At 41.3% G+C, this 26,500-nt stretch overlaps 1 protein-coding gene across 4 annotated transcripts in view; it reads left to right on the plus strand.

Annotated features, from left to right (window-relative positions):
* Positions 1-26,500, plus strand: part of sptbn4b (spectrin, beta, non-erythrocytic 4b) — a 101,744-nt gene that overhangs the window by 67,359 nt on the left and 7,885 nt on the right. For 3 of the 4 annotated variants that reach the window (XM_019345257.2, XM_025898391.1, XM_013264833.3), the window contains 15 exons: positions 10,266-10,529; positions 13,577-13,801; positions 14,020-14,109; positions 14,338-14,616; positions 14,868-14,998; positions 15,559-15,763; positions 16,008-16,253; positions 16,753-16,887; positions 18,842-19,086; positions 19,320-19,458; positions 20,128-20,212; positions 20,337-20,533; positions 20,674-21,692; positions 21,826-21,886; positions 22,050-22,306. In XM_019345257.2, the coding sequence (XP_019200802.1) occupies positions 10,266-10,529; positions 13,577-13,801; positions 14,020-14,109; positions 14,338-14,616; positions 14,868-14,998; positions 15,559-15,763; positions 16,008-16,253; positions 16,753-16,887; positions 18,842-19,086; positions 19,320-19,458; positions 20,128-20,212; positions 20,337-20,533; positions 20,674-21,692; positions 21,826-21,886; positions 22,050-22,306 (3,578 nt within the window). Of the gene's footprint in view, positions 1-10,265; positions 10,530-13,576; positions 13,802-14,019; positions 14,110-14,337; positions 14,617-14,867; positions 14,999-15,558; positions 15,764-16,007; positions 16,254-16,752; positions 16,888-18,841; positions 19,087-19,319; positions 19,459-20,127; positions 20,213-20,336; positions 20,534-20,673; positions 21,693-21,825; positions 21,887-22,049; positions 22,307-26,405; positions 26,464-26,500 lie in introns of those variants that run through there. The other variant, XM_025898392.1, reaches the window with a different exon arrangement.

Genomic DNA, 26,500 nt, shown 5'->3' on the forward strand with positions numbered 1-26,500 from the left:
ATATGTGTGGCTTATAATTTCTGTAGTGTGACAAAGTTTGTGAATGGATGCCCTGAGTGACAGTTAAAAGTCAAAGCTTGAAGACAAAAGGGTTTACTAAACAGAAACAAAGAGCACAGATGTAATAATATGGGTTTGTTGAGCTACTAGTGCGGGTTTCTTCTTTCCGACTGCAAATAAAACCTGAGACTTTCTATTTACAGGGTCAGAATCGATGTAAATGCCATCTGCGCGCTTTAAGACGATGTACTGTTTGTAAAGAGCTGCCGAGTCATTCTGTAATGTCTGTCATGTAGCTTCACTGTGATGGATCCAAAACAGAGGCTGCTCACTGTTAATGGAGATTTGGTTCAGTTGCAGCAGATTGTGCTTATCAGCGTGAGCGTGAGCGTGTGGGGGGATGTGTGAGTGCACAGTGAAAATACCCTCTTAACCCACCCAGTTGCTCGCCCAAAACCCAGTGGGCTTTTGATTCCTGTCCCCGTCACTTATTATCCTTGACAGTTAATTGGCCTCATTAACTCGTTAAGAATGGCAATCTCAACGTCTGCTGCTGGGATCCAACTTTCACACAGTCTCTGTGTTATATCACAGCTGATTGGAGCTGATTGGTTTGTGGTGAATGTACCAAGCGTACTATAGAAATAAAAAATCAATAATCATCCACCATTGCAATAGATTGCAAATACCAGAAAACAAGGAAAAGTCAAATAGTAGCCTGTGTTATATTTCACGCGCAGTTTCGGCTTTGGAAGATCAACAACAAAAAAAAGTGTTTAACCATGAAGCAAAACTCTCAAAAGTAAGAATCTCACTGTCCTGGGTCGACACAGAGAGCATTGTTTACATATTGTTGGAGAAATAACTAAGTGTCGTTTTCACTACACTTCAGACTTGTTCTACAGCTGTAATATTGCATAACCTGAGCAATTTTAGTAACAGTTTTGCACCATATGCACGCTGTACCCTGTTTTTCTCTTAGAGTGCATATTTTTATTCTCTGCTATCATTTCATTTCTATCACTTTTATTTTGTTCTGTTTTTATTTCATTGTATAGAAGAGTTATCGAAAAGCACATTGAATCTCATTCTTAACTATACAGTGATGACGTTTTTGTGGAACTGTGGAATAGACAACATGACAAAATGTGCGGTGAAAATCTCAAAACTAATAACAACAACAGCAACAAAACATTTGTACATATTTGTATATTTCAATAATATTATGTATGAGTTGTATGTGTATGTATGTGAGTTATGTGGATATTTAAGACATATAATTCTTAATAACAACAATTACAACAATATAATAAGACCAATATCATCAGTAATTATAATACCACCACCACTAGTGCTACTACTACTAGTAGAAGTAGTAGTGATAATAATAATAAAGAAATTAATGACACTATAAATAGAAATAATTATAAATGGGGGGTACAGGGTGGGATTTGGGAGAACTATGATCCAAAACTGAAGCAAAGCTTCACAAGCACAGGGAGAATATGCAAACTCCACAGAGAAGGGCTCTACACAGTGATAACCACTGAGTCACTGTGATGCCGGTCATGATGCATCCACTGTTTGAAGCATAAAACAGAAATATCAGGAAAATCTATAATCTCCTGTTAAGTATGATAACACAGGCTTTTTACTTTGTGCCTACTCACCTGTGAGGCTTGAAAAACATTTTATATATGATCATGGTTGTGGTGTTTTGTGGTGTTTAGGGTCTGAAAAAACAAAACAGGGTTTGTTTTGTGTATTGTGCACTTCTCTCTATGAGTCAAGTTTAATTGTGGCTACAGGATTGAGAAACCACTTTTGATAAGCTTGCGTGCTCTTTTGGACTCATGTTTTCTTCTGTGTTTTCACTGTCGTGTTGCTGCTAGAAGTTCTTTAGAAAAATGGATAATGACATACAGTGTATCGAAAGCTTAGACCAAACTGGTCTAAGCACTAAAAGACTTAAAGAATACAATGAATAAGAACAGAAGAATGGAAATGTTGTTCATTATCCATTTATATTGTTTTGTCCTCTAGTTAAGGCGGGCTGAATCAGCTGCAGTTTCCTCAGGCTGGAGAGGGGTGATTGACCCCTGTTATGTGATTTGTGTTAGATTTCACTTCCTGTGTCTCATTTTCCCAATTAGTGTCAGCGGTCTTCCCACCTGTTTCCTCTCCCATCGTTACCTGACTTGTGTGTATAGATATCGATTGACCTGTGTGATTCCTCCTTCCATGTTTCACTGGAATTTCCTAGTTCTTGGATTGAATTCTCCCACTCAGCTACCATTGGTGCTTTTGTATGTCTGGGAAGAGTTCAGCATTAAAGCTGAAAGTCCTTAAAGTCCCGTATTTGGGTCCATGTCTTGCCTGCGACACAGTTATATAACCATGACAGTTATATCAAGAGGTTTCTAGGTTTGAACCTTCCTGGTGCCTGTGCAAACTGTCCAAAGACATACTATGTTATGTTCCCCAGGATGTCCAGGGGGTGTGGTGAAGTAACAATAGTCATGTTATTGATTTAAAATTGCCCGTTAGGTTTGAATGCTTGAAATTCCTGGAATAAAACAATCTGTGTGGCTTGTACAGTACAGCTTTATAAAAGTTTTATAAACAATTTACCAGCTGTGCAAAAAGTAGAACTTTTTCTGGGCATTGATGCATCTCTTTGCTTTCCCTATGTACTGTATGCAAGTGCAAACTGTATACTATATAGAGTTGCATACAGTATACAGTTTGCATTAAGCTCTGACCTGTGGTTTATGCTGGCGCTGCAGTATATGAGAGAATGTGTGCGTGAATGAGGGAGTATGGGCATGTTTATGTGTGTGTAGGTAAGTGCAGCAAAACATCAATGAGGCCCTCGCACTCAGAGCAAGATGTTAAACTAAGATGGAGATCTGACGGTATATATTTTTATTCCGCTCAATCAATTCCAGTTATATTTAAATGCACTGTTCAGACAATGCTGCTCCCATTAAAGCATGCAGACCTGAACTGAACACAGAGAATAATGCTGAGGACGGTGCTAGACCTGAAAGATAGTATAAGATAGGTGTTTTCATATTATAGAGCCCAGCTGGATAGATGATGTTGACCCTACAATCACTATGTGGAGCTTCTTTTTACTTATTTCTGCAGGGAACCTGTTGTAGGTGTCTTTCTATATATGTGCTCATTACAGAGCTCCTACGCCATAGGGTCTGTTTGTTTGCCCTGTCTGCACTGCAACCCTGCTATTCCTAGCATGTATAAGAATTATTTCCATTTTCTGATTAAAATCCTATTATTGTGGCTCTGAATCTTTGTGTGCATGCCAAAGGTGTTTTCTTGAATGACTTACTCATACTTTATGTTTATACTATAAGCAATAAGTAACAAGAGACAGTCGTCATTCTGCTATGCAGCCTCTGCAGCAGCACATGAACCTATTCTCTGTGGTTGGAGCAGCCCTCCAGCTCACATCACATCTCTAGAGCAGAATAAGGGCTCCTGTCAGCTGCTGTAGACCTTGATGGTGGAACAGGAGTCCACCCAACCAGTAGAGAGGTAGCTGAATGACTTCCAAGACCTCCAAAACAGCAGACAGGAAGGATAGAAGCTAGCTAATTTTTAAGTGAGAACAGACATAGCAAACACAGTCCTGCATGCTGTGTAACTGAGATGGGAAAAAAATGCAGTTGTTTTCAATGTTTCTGTGTTAGACTTTCACCAGGCAAAACAGTTTGAAACAGGCTCCTACTAATTCCTCTCGTCTCCTGTTTATGAAGTGGATGTTTGCAAAGATAAACCTAAAATGCTAACATTTGTACCAAAATACAGGCTGTAAGAAACACGGGTAGCTAACCCAAGTAAAGTCTGAGTAAAGTCTTATTAGGTTCATACAACGTAAGTACCTGCCCAGTCCTGGAGCACTTTTGGCTTTCTAATGCTCTCGAGCCAACAGGGTACTCAGCAGATGGAGGAAGTCCTTCTTTTCCTACAGTCAAAGTGATGCTTTTACAGCAGCACAGAGGAACGAATGGGGGCATTTTTAAGGTAGATGGAAGAACAGCCGTCTCTTTCTCTGTATTTGTGCATTTTCTGGACGGTATGTGGTCATTTGTGCGTGTGTGAGTGAGTACATGTAGTACCCCAGAGCAGGCTGCCTTTATCATCACCTGTTCTTGTGAGCCTCACCAACAGCATGAGTACTGGAATCATGTGTTGATGTGAATAAATGAGTCTGCAATTACAGTTTGGAGAAAAATATACCCTCTGCATAGTGTGTGACCCTACAGAAACCCTGCGACGGTCACGCAGGTCTCTTGTATTTGTTCATTCTTTCAGTCTCCATTTAAGTGCAAGGTGTCAAAAAATCACATGACCGGTGCCTCAGTTTCATAATATATATACCAGCCATCACATTCTTTCCATCACCCTGGGTCGCTGCCATTGAACATTTCTTTTGAAGGAATAATGTCGATTTGTAGTTGTATCTCTATGAAGACTGTGGACACGTAGCAAATATTATAAATATGTCTTCAGTCTTTAGAATTCATTGTACCCTGTGTTTGGTTTCTTACCTTATGTCAGAGTTGACCCCCATGAGCAGCACATTATTTGAATGCAAAAAAAAAGCCACATTTTATTTGCGTATTAATCTGAAAGTAGTTTTTTTACATGTAAATATTGACACGGTAGCTTCAGTGGCCTGAGCGTGACACACCCACTGACCAACAGAGTGGCAGAGGGGAAGCTGGGGAGCAGATGTCTGCTGTGAAGCACACACCAGACAGCAGAATGAGGACGATCTGTTGCTGTTAGCATCAGTACTCCGTCAGGAGTCCTCTCCCTGTCTGTCCTGCACGACTGTACTTCCTGTTCTTCTTCACTTCACATATTCTCTCACGTTCTTCTGGTTCTTAGTATTTAAATAATCTTAAATCGCATCAGTATGTTGCTTTTCATCATCAGTACTTTAGCCTCCTAAGACCCGAACTCTTTCATGGCATTTTGATAAATGTAAAAACAAAGAATTACGTGATTTTTTTTTTTTTTTTTTACCTGATTTTTGTTTCTGAGAAAAATGAGATCCACATATGAGGACATTCGCTAATTTCAACAGAACAGTGGCAGTATAATGTCCTCGTAAGTGGATATCAGGCCCTTGTAGAGCAAAATTTAGTATTTTGGTCTAGACAACCCAAAATGTGATGTCCACATATGTGGACGCCAGGTCCTAGGAGGTTAAAGAAGAGGAGATTTAAAGCGATATTTTTCATTTTTAAAGTGACTCGTAGTTTAAAATAATTATTTATTATCATAAAGGGTGTCTTATGGAGCCCCTCAGTTAAGTATCTGTCTGCCGTTTACCTCCTGTCTTTTTAAAATTAGAAAAATGTCTGTAGAGCAGTCTGAAATGTGAGCTTTTGGCTTTGACTGGATTACTTGTATATACCCTTGCCTCATTATCTGAAACCTTATCTATAATATTAGTATCAACATTTATAATAGAATAGAATAGAATAGAATAGCTTTTTATTGTCACTGTTACAAGAACAGTGAAAGGCAGTTTGGCATCTCTCCATGTGTGTGGAGTACACAATAGCGTAAGTATTTACACAATAACAGACAAATTTACATTTACACAAGAAAGATATGTACAAGTTATACATACACCTAACTTGTACATAGGTGTATGTATATATATGTGTATATATATATATATACATATATATATATGTATATATATAATGTTATATACTATATATGATGTAAGCTGGGTTGGTCTCCAGCTGCCCTGCAACCCTAAGCTTTAAAAGCAGTTAAGATTAAGATTATGGATGAGTAGAAATGAAAGAGAAGTGAAATATGTCCACTTAAACACCTTTTTCAGCCTTTTTGTAACAGATAGAGCAGAGGTGGGTGGTGACTTGAAAGAACTGAACAGTACAGGAGAAAAACCAACTGATAGTGTCATTGTATTTTATATTAGTGCCTAATTATCTCCACTTTTTATGTTCAGTGTGAAAAAGACACACTGTGGGCTGTGGAGGGGAGTTATGTATGAACATTGTGTGTCAGCTTCCAGTACATGGGCAGCTTTGGTCACTGCTGAACTGGCCCTCCCAGAGGGAGCAGTGCCACTGTGTATTTGAGTCCGAAGCCCCACGGCACAATAATAATGTCCCACGTTAAATAATTCATTGTTACGGTGCCTGCTGGCATGTTATATTTGTTAATAATGTTTATGGAGAGTGCACTCTTTATGCTGAATATTGACACACCATAATCACTACTGCAAATACTGAAGAAAAAAAACGACAAGCAACATATTTCTGACTTTAGTCCTTTCAGAATAAAAATATCCTGACAGTTCTGACTCAGACTGAAGGCAGCTGCTGTGTAACAGATGATTTAACTCTAACTGTGACTGAGGGATTTTAATCGGCCTTCAGTAATGGAATATTTCCTAAAAAAACTATTTTATAATTTTATTTACTTATGTGATTTTAATCACTGAAATAAATTATTATGTTTGATAGCAATAGTGTTGACTTAAAGGGAGAAGCCAAAGTAATAGTTAGCGTCAGTGCAACAGTATCCTAACGTGAAGTCCCAATCTACAAAAAAAGTTAATGCTTTATTTCCTGTTGGCATCTGTAATCTGATCTAAAGACAAGACATTATACAACTGATTTCACAGGCTGAGTATTTCTACAATGAGATGACCCATCTTTACATGTAAAGGCACTCTAAGCTCAGTGTACGGGGTGGGGCTCACACAGATTTCCCCGCTTGCCGTGGGATGTCTGCAGATGCTGTTTGTACGCGCTGTGGAATACTGTGCTCCTCTCTGAACTGCAGACTCAGTTTACACAGTATGAGTAGTGTGGAGTAGCAGCTCTGAGCTAGTGGGTGAAGCTGCTCGAGCCCACACAAATCCTCCCACTCACCGCAGAGGATGGCACGCACCAGCAGCCGGAGGGACACCACACAAGAATGAACGCTGACGTAACGCACTAGCAGTGGAAAGGATCGGAAAGTGGTCTGTCTGCTTATAATTCCACTTCTCCTTCTTTGTGTTTGTGTGTTGATGTAAAAACAGTGCAGGATTGTGTGAAGATATTTGCTTCGTTTTCTTCTCACCTCTCCATTTGTACCCACATAGTGGCAATTAAGTTAGCAGTTGCAGATATGGTGTGTATACGGCAGGAATAGAGTACCATATGCACTACCATATACTGTCTTGCATCCTCCTTAGTTCTAGAAGGAAGTCTGGCCATTCAGCAACCATTGTGAAACGCTGGGCACTTCATTGGGCAGTTATTTCTAAAAGCATTATCTAAAATGTACTTTTATATTTTAATGGACAGCTGCACATTAAAAGATGCATGTATGTATGATGCACCAATCACCTGATGACTTGCAGGAGTCTTTGAGTCTCTCTCCTATGATGTTTCTGCATATGCCTTATTATTGAGTTACACTGTGTGACATAGTCACAAACAGTAATTAGTAGAGCATTGAGATAAATCTGATTATTTTTCATAAATCCAGGCTTATCAATAAATTTTACTTTCAAATATCAAACCTAGCATTGTACTGTTACATCATCAAAATGTATTTTTAGGTAGATTGTTGGTTTGGCTGACCTTCAGTGACTCACGTTTTTATGACCTACTACTTTAAGACTCTCACTCACATTTACACCTCGGTGCTGCCTTTAGGTTCCCGTAACTGCACTGCTGGTCTCGGTGTTTGGACAGGAAGCCGTCTTATCTCATCACTGGGCTCCGGTTTCCAGTCATGATGCAGCTCTGTATGTCTGCAGATTTTATGATAACTCGAGTGAGTGAACAGGATGTTGTCCTCTGTGGATGATGAGTCACTGCTCAAGGATACTTTAGCATCCTGGTGAAAATTCGAGGCAGTCTGAAAAATACCACCCACCAAGAACCAAATGGTGGAAAATTTAGCGTTTTCTTCAGAAAAATAGGTCAGACGACTCAAAAAAATATTTAAAAACAAAGTTTGTCCTTTCAGTTTCTGTTGCACAGTAAAATCAAATTTTCACATCTTTACGATTAACCCTTTTTACTTATTCTTTTTTTTAAATTCAAAATGGAAATGAACCTTACAGCTATGGTTGTCTCATATTTTGGGAGCCTAACCCTAACCTGAAAGGACTTCAGATATGATCTGAGGATAAAGACATTGTGATGTCAACTTTTGGTTTTGGACTGTGCATTTTGAAGCTTCAACATTAGCATTTTAGCCACTGCCATGTTAATTTTTTATACAGAATTTACCATATTTTGTTCATCAGTTATCTGCTAATGTTAGCAAGCTGTATCCATAAACTGAATTGGAACAATACACAGATGCACATATCAGCTAATTAGTGACTAAACTACAGCAAGAGCTTTGTAGGTGGTCTGTGTCACACAGCAAGCCATAGTTTTAGTCAAATAAAGCGTAATCTCTAATGTAATAGAAAGGATCCAGATGGATAAGTTATAAAAGTATTCACCCCCTGTATATTTGTTATTACGTTGTTATAAAGAGGGAGATTATCTGTAGCACTCAGAGGATTTTTTGTAGCAGGCGTCAGTCTGTAACTTTTGACCAAGCAACTGAGATACAAAGAAAAGCACCATCATCCACAGTTCTACAAACTACCAAGTATTATTATTATTATTTTGATAAAGACAAGTTGGCAAGCTGGAATTTTAATTCCAGTGTATATCAAATAATTTAAAGTCTGTGTTCCTAAAATGGACTTTGGAAGTTTGGCCCACAGTTAATTGCTTAGATTTTTAATGCTTTTCTGTGTTTGTTTATAGGAAATCTTTCGTTCTTTGTTCATATCGGGGGATGTTTTTAGGTCCCTTTCTTTCTACTAAACACACAAACCAGCACTTTATGTTCACCTGCTCCCAGACTTCATTTCGCCTCCTTCTCGGTGAAATCCCTCCCCCATCCAATTGATATTCATACAGAGTGTGTACGTGTGTGTGTGTGTGTGTGTGTGTGTGCGTGTCTAATGGGAGGTTCTGAATGGGACGAGGTACAAAAGGGGACAGAAATATGAAAAGGAGAGAGAGATGGGGGAAGGGACGTGTGGGGTAATTTATGAGGCATTTTAGTAGGAGGAGGTTTAATCTCTTTACACACACACACACACACACACACACACACACACACACACACACACGTCCTACAACATTTCCACAGAATCAATATACCAACACAGGAAGACTAGTAAATGCGATGAAACACATTTATAAATTTATACCTGCTTCATATTTTATATGTTTTGTATTTTACATATTATTTTTACATGTTATTACAGCACATCTGCATGTAATGATTATGATTATTATTTTGTTGTTTACTAGTATTTTCTCAATTTGTTGTGCAGTCTCTAAATGTCTGTCTCAAAGCTTCCAAAAATGAATCATAAAACCCAGAAACAGCTAGAAATGTATGAAATTAAGAGTTAAGAAGCTAAAAAGTGTGATATTTTCATTAAAATTATTTAAAATTGTTACTATTGAATTTTCTGGTGGTTGAATACTAAATTGGTAGATTAATGAGTGTCTCATTTTCAATGCTTTCATAGTTTCATTTATTTATGTACAACCTCATTGATATCCTACGCTGCACAGATTTTCAACCACGCTTTTATTGTGAAAAGCGGATTAGAGATCAATAATTTTTTTTTTAAATTACAAATAGACAAATCTACCCGACTTTGATAAAGCTATTTTAATGTCCACTTAACTACCTGGAGACCCTCACAGCTGAACAAATTTTAAACCTTCATGCTTCAAACCTGAATTTTGAATTTTAGCCGATGTCATTTTAGATTTTTGCTTAAATAAAATGCATAGCGGTGCAGACAAAGCGATCTGCATGAAAGCGATATATTCTCAGGGATTATACATTTATGCTGGTACTCCCCAGGTGCTATTTAGAGATGTCGATTTGCTGATTGATGTGTTAATTAAACTACATAATGGCCTTATTATCATAATCGGTTGTGTGTTTTTAATGCCTTTGTGATTATGAAGTGTCATTTTGTAGCTTAATTGCCTTTTGTTTTCAGTAATAAATGTTCTATTTGCACATTTGCCTCCAGTCTACGTATACTCTGGGCTAATTATACATATTCGGTATGTTAATGAATTATCCTTTCGCATTAAGACATAAAAGGTCTTAATTTTCTCCCCCGTCTCCCGCTGTGTTCCTCCCATTTCCTGTCCATCCAGGAGGGCCAGCAACTGATCCAGGAGAAGCCGGAGCTCAGCCCGGTGGTGCGGAAGAAGCTGGAGGAGATCAGGGAGTGCTGGCACGATCTGGAGAGCACCACTCAGGCAAAAGCCCGCCAGCTTTTTGAAGCCAACAAGGCCGACCTGCTGGTGCAGAGTTACGAAAGCCTCGACCAGAGACTGGGCCAGCTCGAGGGTCAACTGGCCCACGTCGACCAGGGACAGGACCTCACCACCGTCAACAAGCAGCTCAAAAAACTGCAGGTACGTAACATTTAAGTGGTTTTTGGCACATTGCTGCATTCCTCTAACCTCTGAAGTGGCTTAAGTTGTGATTTCGTTTGTATAAAGATGCTTTTTCTGTTTCATCTGTCAGGTAGTGAGTTCTTGGTTGCCAGAGTTTTGACTTCTGTTGAATTTTACCCTGATAATAATAAATATTTAACTGTAAATGAACAGAAAAGCACATCTGGTAAATTAGCTGAGGTTTATCCTTATATAAATGTATTTTTAGCTGAATTTTTTTGGGAGTTCGTGGGTTTTTTCTTAGTTTTTCCGTAGTTTTATCCCAGTTTTGCCCTAAACTGTTAACGTAATTCTGCATCTTTGCTTCCTTGCATGTTGAACCGTCTCAGAGTGAATCACTGTTTACGTTATTGTCGCTACACAGAGATGGCCTCAGCTCATTAATATTCAAACAAAACATCATGTTTGAAAATGACTAACAGCAACATTTCTCGCTGCGCCTGCACAGCTTTCTGTTTGCTTTCCATCTCATTTCAGCAAAGTCAGCTTCTCATAAGTTCGCACCAGCATTAATTTTTAATTTGCATTGATGGTTTTTGGACACAACGTAAGCCGTCAGTGTTCGTCCAAACCAGGTGAGCTTTAACAGTCTCATCCCAAGATTTTACAGACGGTGACAAGTTTTTAATATTTTCACATATAGTTGCCAGTTTCATGCTGATTGTTCTGCCTGTTAAAAGCTGATTGTTTGTGCCTGATTGGACTCAATCTGTGTTTGCCGCGTATTTGGTTATTTTGTTATAATTTATTTATGGCACACACTAGCATTAAGTTAATAATTAATCTTCATTTATCTTCATTTTAAACACAAGACATCTGGTTCATGTATAATTCTGTGAGAGTGAGAAATAAGCCCTCTGTAGTGGGAAAACTGTGATGTTTCGTTGAGTAAAAATAGTAATCTGTACTTATTCTTAAACATGGCGTCTGTGAGTGGATGCAGCTAGTGCTTATTTATTTGTAAACACAATATACTCTAACTTTAGTAAGTTTCAATGTTCACAGTTGACCCCTGTTACTTCTATTAGTACTAGTATCACTGTAGCTGTTTGCTTCAGGTATTTTTAAATATTCCTTTTTTTTAATTTGAAGAAAAGCATAGCACATCTTTTTCATAAGGCAAGTCGGAAAGGCAAACAGATCCAGTGTTACAGCAGACGTCCGCACGCGGTTTACCATGAAGAAAGTGAAATTACTCTGGTCATGTGCCGCTGTGTGAGAAGTGACTTGTGCGTCCAAGTGGAGGACAGAGGAACTAGCCTCAAACCATCAGCCTTTAATGCTGATGGTGCAAAAGCTAAAGTCCAAAAGAATCCAAAATAAATAGCAGGGAATAAATCTCCATAAAACATTAGAAGTTCAGGAACATGGAACAAGGGTACAGCAATGGAGGACTACTCGACAAAGCACAAAAGGAGAATAAAACCGTACACAGTACATAATACAATACATAGAATACAATACAATACACTAAAGGGCGATTTGGCCAGAGTGGAGACACCTGTGTGGAGTGGAGACACACCATCATAATCAGTGTTTATTAGAGCTTAATACTGGGAACAAGAGACATGAGACTACCAAAATAAAACAGGTCGAGCATACGCATGATAACCAGTAGAGACAACCCGACCTGTGGAACACAAGGCAAAGCTGTACGCAAAAAATAAACAACCTAAGCGTCACCACGAGTATCATTAATAATAAACAAAACCCCAAAATCCAAAACACTTGGTCAATGACTCAGGACCCAGGCGATATTTGGAACATTGCAAAAGCGTTGCAAATAAATAGATTTGTGCAAGTTAGACAGTTTACGGGTCTCTGTTACAGCACTGGACTCATTTTTTATTTGCATTTGTGGACTCGTCTATAGATCTAGTAAAAAAAAATGCCTGTTGCATGCATGACAGTTTGCATAGAGAGCAAGTAGGTGAACGTTCATCAGATCAAGGATAAAGACTTGCATGTGTCCTTCTTTATCTCACACTGGGCCTGGGTGAAGCCCCTCTGTTCATCTACTCACTGAAGAAAAACTGTTGTAGCTCCTTTCCCCTCCCTTTAGGATAGGAACTGAAAATGGCGCAGCATCTGTGCTCTCAGACTGGTGTGCTTGAGAACACCTGTTAACCATATTAGAGATGTTCCCTCTCATACAAAACCAAGAGTAAAAGAAAAGTGAGCATTTAGAAAAGTCTGGAGCCTGAACTTCTTAAACAGCTGGGTTACCTGGGTTACTAGTTTGATGAATATGCATTTCTCGATTTCTTTTATTTTTTGGTCTGTCACCTCAATAAAAGAATCCAGATTTGGGCACACTTGCATTACGCCTGCAAGTAATCGGTGATCTTGGGATGTAACTCTCAATTTGCCCTCCAGCTGTGGTGGTTTGGGCAAGGCGGGAACTCGTTTACACAGCAGGTTCGACCCGGGCTGACGCACAGATTCATCCGTTCATTGCTTCATCATTTCACCAGACATCTCTCACTCTCCTCTCCCACAGCATGCCGCTTACAGCTTCCTTTAACAGGCCGCCATTAGCACTGCTTTACCACATCATCATAACTCCACTACCCAGCATCCATCCTGGCAAGGGGTACAGTAACCTTCACTACACTTCATGTCTGTTAACCACCTGTTCTTGTGCTGTTTTGGGTTATCCTCAGTCTCATCTTATCCATCTGTTGCTTAATACATATAAATCTACTGAATTTATTACAGTTTTTAAAAAATGTTTTATAAACTTTGACATGGTAAGTTAAAAAGTTAAATAAAATTGGTATTGCAGGGAATAAAACAACTATATTTAAGTAAAAAAAAAAAAAACTAAAATCATGTAAACTTTCTGTTTTCTGCCACACTCTTTTCATCTCACTCATGTCATTTTTATCTTCTCTCACATGATGACATGTTTCCTCCATCCAGTTTCTCTTGTGTCCTCTCTCCTGCCTCAGTTACCTTCTTCTGCCCGGTAACTACACTCACCCTCTCCTCTTCCTCCTCCTCAGACCATGGAGACCCAGATGGAGGAATGGTATAAGGAGGTAGGGCAGCTTCAGGTGCAGGCGTCCTCCATCCCGCAGCAGACGCAGGTCAAGGAGACGGTTGCAGGGCGACAGGCCGCCGTGGAGGCCAGGATGGTGCGTTTGATCGAGCCGTTGAAGGAGAGGCGACGCATCCTGCTGGCGTCTAAGGAAGTTCATCAAGTTGGGCGAGACCTGGAAGACGAGATTGTGAGCTGACAACACAACCAGATTCACACTCACTACACAAAAACAGGAGTGTTATTGCATGTTGTAATTCTGTTATTGTTACTTTTTTATCTATTTGTAATTGAGGTGAAATATACCAGGCTTCTCTTTAATCTGTACATGAGGTGTGGACATGCATGTTCACATATTCATACATGTACAAATATTCATTTCTTTTCGTCATACCATTGCGGTTGAAGTTGTGGGTCCAGGAACGCCTCCCGATGGCCATGTCTCAGGAGCACGGCTCTACTCTGCAGGCTGTCCAGCAGCTTATGAAGAAGAACCAGGTAAGAAAACCTGAATAGCTGCTAATTAAACTGCAGCCTTAGCCTGAAACCTTAACAGAGGTCCCGTTCCTCTTCACGATAGACCCCCTGCACCCTAAAGCTTTAAACTCAGAGCTCAAGTCACTAAATAACTGATGACTTGTGATAAACATAATGTCCAGCCTCCGAGTTCTAATCCATCTGTTTATGCTCTCAACATCTAAATAGCTCTTTGTGCCTGTGCTGTAGGGTCTTCAGAGGGAGCTGCAGAGCCACAGGAGCAGAATTGAAGATGTTCTGGAGAGGGCGGGGATCATTGGCTCCATACGCAGCCCTGAGGCAGACTGCATCAGGGCAGGTCACGACCAGCTGTCCCAGCTGTGGGCTCTGCTTTGGGCCGAGACTGAGAGGAGGCAGCTGGTCCTGGACGCCATGTACCAGGCCCAGCAGTACTACTTCGATACAGCCGAGGTCGAGGCCTGGCTGAGTGAGCAGGAGCTGCACATGATGAATGAGGAGAAGGGGAAGGTAAAATTATTTGTCTGAAATATTTATCACTGAAGTAAAAAAAAAAAAAACTCCTTAAAATCACAGGAGCCGTCTTACGCACATAGTTCTCTGCAGAATATGCGATTGTCATATGAATATGTGATACTGTGTTTGTTGGACCCAAATGTGAGCAGGATTTTTTACATGCAGTTTTATTCTGTGTGTGTATACACAGAATAAAACTGCAATTAAAGTGTCATTTCTCGTGTGTTGCTTCCTCCTCCCGCCAGGATGAGCAGAGCACGCTGCAGCTGCTGAAGAAGCATTTGGTCCTGGAACAGACCATCGAGGACTATGCTGAGACCATCGGCCTGCTTTCACAGCAGTGCCGGCAGCTGCTGGAGATGGGACATCCAGACTGGTGAGCAGTTAAACACATACACAAAGTCTGACAGAGACAAAAACATCTTAAATATAGAAAAGCACCAAATCTCTGGATTATAAAAAGTTTTTCATTATTCACTTCAGTTGTGTTTTTATAGCAGTATTTGACAACAAGAGTCATCTCAAAGAGCTTTATGTTATGAGGTAAAGAAACTTGAGAAAGAAAACCAACCTTGAAACGATCATCTCTGATGATGGGGAGAAAGAACTGTTTTAACAGGAAGGAGCAGGCTCGGGCTCGGGGCAGTCGTCTGCTGCCACCGTGTGGGGGTGTGAGAGGAAAGCAGAGAAAAGAGAGAACACAATCAAAGTAGACAAAGTTAATGACTTGCAGTAATGGAATAAAACCACATGGGGAAGGAAAAAGAGGAGAGTGGGGAAGAAATCCGAAGGGAAAATTTGAATCCTAAAAAAGTACAGGGGATGTCTGTCTCTCGAGCTGGGGGGGGGTGTTTACTTCTAACTGCAGACGGCTGCTACACTCCTCCCAGCTTTTTTTTGAGCCTTACCTTAAACTCTACCTCCTCTCTTACACAGCGAACAGATCAGCAAGCGTCAGTCACAGATAGACCGTCTGTACGTGTCTCTGAAGGACCTGGTGGAGGAGAGGAAGAGCCGTCTCGAGCAGCAGTACTGGCTGTACCAGCTCAACAGGGAGGTGGATGAGTTGGAGCAGTGGATCGCTCAGAGGGAGGTGGTCGCAAGCTCGCCTGAACTGGGTCAAGACTTTGAGCATGTCACAGTAAGTGTGTCGACAGATGGCGTCTGCACATGAATAATAGATTCAGGTAACAGATTTTATTACCTGAAATTTAAATATTAAAGTAAAATCTCAAAAGGGGTTTCATTTGATTGTAATGTCTAATTATGTTCTTTAATAGGACGTGAATACTTTAAAGTTAGCAGATATATTAGCTGCCGTAAATAAAACATAGAAAGAATAACAAGTTTAGTGAATAACAACAAAGAACCTGCCACACTTCCAGGTCCTGCAGGAGAAGTTTACAGAGTTTGCGTCAGAGACGGGCAGCGTGGGCCAGGAGCGAGTGACAGCCGTCAATCAGATGGTGGATGAGCTCATTGACTACGGCCACTCGGAGGCAGCCACCATCGCCGAATGGAAGGACGGCGTGAACGAAGCCTGGGCCGACCTGCTGGAGCTCATGGAGACCCGCGGTCAGATGCTCGCTGCTTCACACCAGCTGCACAAGTTCTTCTTCGATTGCAGAGAGGTAAGAGGAGCAAAGCTGAGACGGGGCTACAAATTAAACGAAAGGAGACACACACACATATATAATGCAGGATATGATAAAGAGCAGATCCTTTTAATTTAATTTCACACTTTTATCTTCTTTTATCTCGGGTCACCACAGTGTACAGTGGCCATCGTGATGAGAACAGCTTGAAAAATCTAAGAAAATAGGAAAAATGTAAATCAGGTGCTGATAGAGCATTTCTGCCCTTTTATTTAAGGAAAATAATCACTGTTTCGGCCTTGCAGAAGGTGTTATGTGTGCATAATTTTAGCATTTCTCAGCATGCTGCGCTCTTATCCAAATGTTGTGATTTCTGACTCTAATAATCCAAAACCAATTGGTGGTGTCATGGTGGCCACATAAAGTCTCTGGTTACACTTTCCCCAAAGCTGCACTGCATTTATTCTCCAAAAATATATATTTATCCTATTTTTCCCTACAAACAGGCAAAATTTCTCCACTCCCTTTTTTTCAGGTTTTAGCCCAGATTGATGACAAACATCGAAGGTTGCCAGAGGTTCGGGCTCGGCAGGGCAGCACTTCCAACACCAGCACACTGCAGAGACTCCTGCACACCTTCGAGCAGGACATTCAGCTGCTTGTTACACAGGTACAGCCACACATCGATCAACAGAATGACCTCCTCTAATCTTCATTTAAGGAAAAATTAAAGGAAAATTAAAGGAAGACCATTGATATTATCTAGATTTGATCTGCAGAAATCTTTATAGAAACTTATTTAGTGATTTTTTATTTGTAATTCCATAACAGATGCAATCTGGGGAGTAGCTAACAGCCAGTTTGTGTAACTGACTGCAAACAGTTTAAATGTGAAAGGAATAACACCCGGAATTTGAAAAAAAGTAATTAATAGTTAGCATTGACTGTTAATATTGATTGCAAAAGTGTAAATAATTTTTTGCGTGCTATTTTAGAAGTTACCTGGCTGAGTACCGTATTTTCCGCACTATAAGGCGCTCTTAAAATCCTTTAATTCTCTCAAAAATCGACAGTGCGCCTTATAATCCGATTTTATGTGGTACATGGTGATGGTGCTCAAAAATCTGTCAAAAAATGTTTTAGTTCAACTTTGGTAAGCTATGAAGCCGCACTGCTTGATGGATTGTGGCAGCGTTACTGTAGTCAGTAGCCTCCTGGAGTAATCTGGGTCCTAAACTCCAACCCTTCTGGTCCCAAAGTCAAACCAACACTGCAGCATCTCGGAGAGTTAAAAACTGTCTAGATTTTCTTGGGTCTGTAATAAAATGATCAGCGTTGCTGCTTTTCCAGGTGTAACAATTAAGTTTAACATCCAGGCATCCATGAAAACAGAACTTATTAAATTTAACGGAGTTAGAAGTTAGCAGGAAGTTAGCTCGCTAGTTTCCACCTAAACCTGACATAGCATGATGTTCTGAGAGATTTCTGAAAAAAATAAAAGGTACAGCTCTGCTATCACTTCCAACATAAATGAAGACAGAAAACTAAACAGCAGGGATGTTCGTAGGGTTACTTGATGTTGGGCTAGCTGGTATATAATGATGTGCTACTTGATCGCTAGCGACACAGCTATGTTAGCATAACATAAACACAGTGAAGCTGGAGGATGAATGCTAACTTTTTTCCACTGGATAAAAGTTAACGTGAGCGTTCAGATAGTTAGGGACAAATGCAATCACATGGCAGGATGCTGTAAACGGACCAAACTTCAGTCAGGAGAACAACTGAGATAATCCATCCATGATATGAGGTTAGTTATTAATATACTGCAACAACATGGGAATAGAGCAGCTGCAATAGAATTCAACATTAATGAATCAATGGCACGGAAGTGGAGGAAGCAAAAAGAATGAGTTGAGTAAAGTTTCACTTATTTGACTGTTTTGTTTCACTTAATGTGCCTTATAATCCGGTGTGCCTTATATATGAAAACAGACCCATTCATCGACAGTGCGCCTTATAATCCGGTGTGCCTTATATATGAAAACAGACCCATTCATCGACAGTGCGCCTTATAATCCGGTGCACTTTATAGTCCGAAATATACGGTAATCCTAATTGGTGCAGTACCCCCAATGTGGACCTAAAAAGTAAAGAATATCAGTATATCAGAAACAGAATCCAGAAATGATAGACTTTAATGCATTTTTATAACCAATAAAAAACACTGAACTGAACTAAATTGCATGAATTTGATTAAATTAAATAAAATTCACATAAAATCTATTTCATTGGATAGTTAAGTTCTTTGTGAGTCTGAGTCTGCCATTTTCATGGCAACACCACCTTCTTACTCTGCATTTAATTTTGCTTGATCTAGTCTCTGTCGTGCACCTGGGCAGCAGGAACAGTGCTACATTTTACTCAAGAACGATGCAAAAGCACAGATGTTCTGTGCCTACTCTGGTGACAGAGCCTGTACCATTTGGCCCTGACGAAACACAGCTGTCTTGGCAGCTGTGTTTCGTGCGTCACTCGGAAAACAAACTCTCTCTTTCCATTTTTTAAATTCTGTTTCTTCCTTGTTCAGTTGTTTACTAAAGCTTGCCTTCACGCTCTGCCAGGTGCGTCAGCTACAAGAGAGTGCAGCCCAGCTGAGGACGGTGTACGCTGGCGACAAGGCCGAAGCCATCGCGTGCCGTGAGCACGAAGTGATGCAGTGCTGGAAAGAACTGCTAACGTCCTGCGAAGAGTGTCGGGTGCAGATCACCACAGAGACGGACAAGCTGAGGTTCTTCGGCATGGTCCGAGATCAGATCATGTGGATGGACTCGATCATCTGTCAGATAGGGACAGGAGAGAAGCCCAGGTATCTGCAATACCTTCTACATATGCAAATGGCACCCTGCATAGCAGCCTCAATATCTGTTCACCACATGCACTGTTTAAGATCAAACTCTGATCATGTATTTTCTTTTTAAAAAATGTACATATGAAATATCATTTTGCTTTTTATGGTTCATTATACGAACATGTGTTAGTCAGCATTCATGAGCATAGTGAAAGTCTTCAGTGAGTTCAGATTCTGTGTGGTTCCTGCAGGGACGTGTCCTCAGTAGAGGTGCTGATGAACTATCACCAGAGTCTTAAGAGTGAAGTAGAGGCTCGCAGTCAGAGCATCCTGGAGTGTATTGAAATGGGAAAAACCCTGCTGGCGGCTAGAAACCCTGCAGCTGAAGAGGTGAGATGAGTAAACATGATAAAGACTGTCACTTTAAGTCCAATTTAAACACGGTTATCTAAACCTCAGTTTGCTTATAACTTTGAAGACTCTGGTTGAGTGAGCTCATGAGTCGATTAGCCTCTGCAGAGTCATATTGCTAGTTTTAGACTCTACTAGAGGGGCTTTACATACTGGGGCTTGGTGCAGCTTCTCAGTTCATCCTGTATCTCTGTTATAGCTCCTCCCCCTTTAAGGAAAAAATGTTCTAATTGGCTGCCTCTTGCAAACAAAAGGTTTGACGAGCAAGGATATGCCTGCTATAAAATGAAACTAAGTGTGAAAAACAAAATGAAGCCTGAGCTTTTTCCACTTAATGATTACACTGATCTCACTGCAACGGCCATGTTTAATACGAGCGTTCACTGATGTGATAGTATATGCATGACAGAAAACTTTAGAGATCCATTTTAAGAAACAAGGTTTTATATAATAATAATAATAATAATACATTTTAATTATAGGCGCCTTTAAGACCCTCAAGGTCATCTTACAATAGTACAGAACAATAGCAACAATACGTTTTATGTTTGAGAAGGAATGGATTTCCTGTAATATTTCAATTTTTTATCAGCATCCTAAGAGCTAAACAGGCCCATGATGTAATTGTGATGTGTAATTGTGTCTCAGATCAAAGAGAAGCTGGACAAAGTGATTGCTAAGGAGCGTGAGCTGTCTGAGAAGTGGGACAAGCACTGGGAAGTCCTGCAGCAATGTGAGTGGATGCACTGGTGTAAAAAGTAAAAAAAAAAGACAGGGATGTGCAGAAATTTGGCATTTAGAAGTAATTTAAGATGCTTTCTCTCTTTTTTTAATGTTCTTATTTGTCCTGTTTGCAGTGTTGGAGGTTCACCAATTTGCCCAGGAGGCGGTGGTGGCGGAGGCGTGGCTGACTGCTCAGGAGCCATTCATCAACAGCAACGAGCTTGGAGGGAGCGTAGATGAGGTGGAACAGCTGATTCGTCGACATGAAGCCTTCCGCAAAGCAGCTGCCACCTGGGAAGAGCGATTCAGCTCACTGCGGCGGCTCACCACGGTATTATCAACATCCTCACTGTGCTCTGTTCCTGCTGCTATGTCCTCAGTTTAGCCAAAATCAGTAGCACGTTCCAAACATGCTCAAATTGTTGATGAAGACCTGGTAATTTCTTCTCTGGTTCTGTTTTCTTTCTGCAGGTAGAAAAGCTAAAAGCAGAGCAAAGTAAACTGCCCCCAACTCCCCTCCTGGGTCGTAAAGTCTTCCTGGATCCCCAAGATGCCGCACATAGTCCATCCACTCTCCCCCGCCTCCCAATCTCCCCCGTCATGAGGCAGACTATCTATGAACAGAACGAAGCCAGCTCTCCTCCATCTCCCTCGCCGGCCACTCCGACACCTTCTCCGTCATCTGCTGCTCGGCGCCTGGGATCAACAGTCGCCAACTACACCCCGGTAATGAACGGCTCCAGCTACCGCCACACTCTGGATGTCCGGGATGGAGGCGTAGTGGGTGTGGCTGCAGGTCTAGGCCACCCGGCTGCATCCTCGATTGCATCTATAGCCACGGCGGCGATGCTAGTGTCAGCCAACCAGGCGCGAGAAAGTGCCAGCACAGCAAGGGAACAGACAGCAAAGGTGATGAGTCACCTGCATCCGGCACAAGCGGCAAGAGACATGGAGGCAAAATCCTCCCCGTATCTCCGGCAACCCAAAATCAAACACTTAGATGATGCTGTGACGCCTCTGATCGTGGCCAGCCGGCTGGAGAAAGCAAGAGAGCGGGGGAGGGAGAGAGATATGATGATGGGGACAGAGAGAGCAGAGGTAGCAGTGATGGCCGAGGTGGTGCTTCAGGAGCCGAGCCGGGAGCGTCTGCACAGCGAGCCCACCAGAGGACCTCGAGGATCCAGGACTGACCCTTTGGGCCACGCTGAGCCTCAGGGCCAGGCACACACTTATCACCACAGGATAGAACGGCAGCTGTCCAGCGAGCAGCTAATCCAGGCGCGCAGGGATGAGCTGCCTCAGGAGGTGTGGAGGGAACAGGCTGAGAGGCGGGAGAGACGGACGTTGGAGAGGCAAACTTCCAGCGAACAAGAAGGTCACGGAGGCCACGAGGGCCGGCGGAGAGAGAGGGACAGGCATCGGCTGGAGAGACAGGAATCCAGTGAGCACGACACAGGGAAGGAGCAATCAGACAGACGCTCAGCAGGAGGGTGAGACATTGAGAGTAATGCGGTGCATTTTAATCTGGATGTGGATATTTAGGCAGAAAACAAGTGAATGTTATTGTAGTCTGTTTTTTGAGTTGAATCAAATGTGATGTGAACAGTAGGTCTTTTTCCACAGAGACAAGAGGTCCACCATGGCAGAGATCGTAGAGCAGCTACAAGAAAGAGAAGCAGCGCAGGTCTGGATTTAGTCTTTATAAATAAAGACTCTGATATTTGGGGGCATTTAGGGGTTAATTATAAGTTTGGACCAAACTTCCTAAAAAGAGAAAACTGGAATAAGTAATAAAGTTTTTCACTTTTGAGCCATAAATCAAATTCATCACCTCTCCTGACCCTTAGGCCCGCGGTGAGGTGCCCCGACTGCCTAATGGGTTACCAGAAAAGTCTTCCCGTCCCGACCGGCCTCGAGCTCGGGACAGACCCAAACCACGACGCCGGCCACGACCCAAAGAGCCTGGGGAGACGACGCGGCGGTCCAGATCTGCACCAGCCCAGAGCAGCCCGGTCGTCCCCCAACCACCGACACATACGGCACACCACGAGGGCTTCCTTTTCCGCAAGCTGGACATTGAGAGCCTGAAGAAGAGCACCAATAGGTGGGTGTTCAGGGTCATAATGATACCTGATACCTGATAGGAGTTATAGAGAAGTAGGATGGACAGTGATGTCATGAGTATCAAACTTTAGGGATTCCAGTTAATCAATTAAAAGCTATTTATGTTCCACAGGGGTCATTGAGGTGCAGAAAAAAATGATTGTTTCATCGACTTATTCTTAAATATTAGTTTGAACAAAGCATTTCCAGCCCTCTAAGTACCACTTTCTCATGACACTGCTGCTCCCTCCATTTAATAATTCAACAGGGGTGACAGAGGCATGACTTTAGCATGTTGAGCTAACAGGCTAACACACGGACATGTTGAACAGATGCATGACACACACTGGCTCACAGGTTGATTCCATCGTGTGTTCAACAAGAAAATACTCAGAAGAGGTTTGGAGTTTCTCAGGATAGTAAAAGCTTTTTATTGAGATGAAGTATGAATTTTTACCTTTTTCTCTGACACAAAAAAGTTCTAGACTGTCTTGTGTTTGTATGTGGTGGAAAGAAGGAGGTAGTCACAGTTTGTGGTGTTGCCTGTGCCTGGCAGTGGGAGATTACAGCTGTTTAGGGCTGGGCGATATATCAATTTTTTAACCTGTCAGCACGCTCATGCAACCTCTGCTTGCTCCTAAGGTTTTCCTGCTGCGAGGAGAAGTCATGTTGGCGTTGCCAAACAATGAATAATAACTAAATAAAATAAAATAAAAACTGAAGGAGTTATTTAACTAAAGGTTAAAAATGTGACAAAAATCAAAGCTTCTTAGTTCATGCAAACAAAATGCTCTTTTCAGATCCTGAAAAACAGGGATTTTACCCCGTGCTTTTTGAGTTTAAGGCCAACCTACAGCTTTAGAATAATCACCCAGCTACACTAACAAATTAATTTAGGTAGCAGTAGACGAGTGTTTTGCAAGGTAAATAACTGTTTTGGTCATTGCAGCTAGGTAAAGAGTAACGTCTCACTTCCTTGTTGGAAACATCTGTCTGAAGGCAGGTATAGCTTAGTGTAATAGATTCAGATCCCCATTAGCTGCAGCAACACAGCAGCTATTCTTCCTGGGGTCGGAAATATAGTATAGTGGTGAAAATGTATTAAATATACCCAGTGTTGGGAAGGTTACTTTTAAAATGTATTCCACTACAGATTACAGAATACATGCCCCAAAATGTATTTTGTAATGTATTTCATTACGTTACTCAATGAGAGTAACGTATTCTGAATACTTTGGATTACTTAATATATTATTATGCTTTTTACAACTACATGAATGTACTATTGCTGTGTGATTTATTACTATTACTGAAGGTTACTCGCCACACCAATACCAACTAGATTTTTAAATCTTAACATAAATTGAGTAACAGTAGGTGGACATTAGGTAAGGCTGCACTTTTTGCAGCGATCTTGTGTAGAAAACTATTCCCAGCGTATATAAAACAGGTCCGCGGCTCCGAACCGTAGTAAAGGGACCTCTGGCTAATACGTCGGGTTCCGTGTCGGACTCTTAGCCAAAAACTAGCTTTACTTTGTTGTCTGGGTCAACTTTGCCAGCGAGAGACAGAGAGAGGCGTTGAAAGGCTGCTCCAACGGAACTTATTGTTTCGGAGGAAAACACGAACACGGTGTACAGTCGAGTCTTAATAGCTTACTTACAACTGGGCTACACTGCCCATGAAGCTACATTCTTTAGGTCTATGCCTGTAACACTTTGCCTATTGCCTTCATATTAAATAATTTTTTGAACAATAATTTTTAAAAATATTTCTTCACGTCATTATGTGGCCGCGGGATTGAGACCCTGGCATTAGAGCCTCTTAATGCGTGTTTTGTTTGGGTTTCCGCCGGCGTGGAATTACCAAAAATGGAGAAGGCATAGCCTAACACAGGAAACGACCGCTGTGTAATGTCTTTATTTCAACAAAGTAACTGTATTCGGAATACCACCTTTTTAAACGGTAACTGTAACTGAATACAGTTACTCATATTTTGTATTTTAAATATGTAACGCAGGTACATGTATTCCGTTACTCCCCAACACTGAATATACCATACAAACTAACTTTGGCTCTTTTACATTTTGCTGCTGACCATGTCCGACATGGTTCAGAACTACATTTTATACTGATAAGTCTGTACATGTAGTGAAGGACCTGAAGGCTTACTGCACTTTTCTGCTACAAAGATCTTTTTTCATACCAAATACTGAGATATCGCCCAGTCCTCCAGTTGTTAATTTGTACTGAAGAGTAAGAAAATCAGTGATGAGTACATGAAGCAGGAAAAGGATTCACTAATGTAAATGTAAAAGTGATGCTGGTGACACAATAGGGAAATCTTATGTCAGCCTCTGAATATATTATGTATGTCAGTGCTGATTATTAGGATGTAATTAGAGCACTTTATTAGATCAGAGGCCTGCAGGATTCCCACCGCATGTGAAAACTTCATGCATGACGCTTACGATGCCTCCTGATCTAACGCGAGCCCACAGAATAAAACACAGCAGACTGACTGACTGGCTGAGGAATGCTGTGGGATGGAGCTGCTGGTCAAACACACACACTTATGCACAAAGCCTGCCCTCCACTGATGACCACCCTGCTTCTTCTAGAGAGACACCAGCAAGAAAGTCTCTCTCTGCACTGCCCCCTGGGGGCTGGGCTGACCTTGCACAGCTAAAAGCTCATCCCCTCCCAGCTGTGGATGAGTCCTGCTCACGCACCTACTCGAGGCAATGGATGAGTGTGTCGTATGTACATGCCCTGTTATGTACATGGCAAGGTAAAGCACAATGTCGAATGGCTTAAATCCGGACAAGTGTGAATCTCCAAACTGCTCCTCGTTCTTTGCTGTTGATGCCGAGAAAGAAAGCGAGGATGCATTTAGGGAAGGACTGAGATTCAACCTGTCTCTGTTACATCTCTACGCGATGAGACACTAAGTAAGTTGATGTGCACATTAATATTCTGGTACTGTGTTAGGATATGGTGCCTGTGAAAGGTGGACAACAAACTTGGCTATTACTAGTTCCACATCTGTGCTTCACATTAAATTTAGGTTACAGCTGTCAGTCCATTCACTGTCATTCAAGTTTCTTTATTTTTTAAATGTCTTCTGAAAAAGTTTAAACTTCTTTTCGAGGTGTCCTGTTCATAATATAGAGGAAGAGAAAAGTAATATCTGCTACTGTAAACTAGAAAAATACATAAAAACACCCACAACAAGGAACAGAGATTTAAGAAACATTTTTTTGCTCAAGTGTTTTTAAAGGGAACCTGTTGCGCTCATTTCCAACTCTTCCCAACAGTTTTGGCTCTTCCTTATTCTCTCTTTAGTCTAACGCTCCTTTAAGCCATTTTTCTTCTGCCTTGCAAAGCAAAGCTCTGGATGTGGTTGGAGATGACCATGTCGGGGATGTCTGCACTCCCCGCCATCACACAGAGCCAACAATAGAAAAACATTTCAAGGTTGAACTTTTAATGGTTGTTGTGAGCAGTTCAGACATCACTTATCACTTGCACCATTGGGTTTTGTTTTCCTCGCGTATCTACTGAATTTGAAATCAGGATATTAAGCTGCACACAGAAACTTGCTCTGAATAATACTGGCAGTACTGTGCATATGTTTTAGTTGCTAAAAGTAAAAGGAGAATGTTTAAAATGAAATAATACAAAGTGAAGTAAACAAAAATTAAACTTCTTTTTAAGGTACTTTCTGTGGAGATTTGCCACAGATCATCTGTGGAGCCTGGCTGTCTCTTTATGTAATCCCACACTGGCTTCATGTGAGGGCCACACCATCTGCTTGTTCTTCTTGTGGCTGAAAGTTGCCCTTAAGGACTCTGACTGTGTGTCTGGGCGACTGAAAATAAAAATATAAACGTAAAGTTCCTGAAACTTGTGCACAGTACTGCCGATGTCAGCTATTAACTGGAATGCTGTGTGCATGTAAACACGCTCACAGAGGGAAAACGAGCATGTTTGGATTTTAAGCCGTGTTGTTGCCAAAATGACATTTTAACCAAGCTCCTCTGTCTCTTTTCCTCCTCTCTTCCTCGGTGCTGCTGGCTGCTCCTCTTGTCTCCTCCAAGGTAAGTCACATGTAAGCCTCGCACACAGGTGCACACAAGCTGTACGTAGCCTTCCTCCCCATCCCTCCATCCCCCCACCTCCTCCGTCTGTCTGT

Source organism: Oreochromis niloticus, linkage group LG14, assembly GCF_001858045.2.
Source record: "Oreochromis niloticus isolate F11D_XX linkage group LG14, O_niloticus_UMD_NMBU, whole genome shotgun sequence".
NCBI lineage: Eukaryota > Metazoa > Chordata > Actinopteri > Cichliformes > Cichlidae > Oreochromis > Oreochromis niloticus.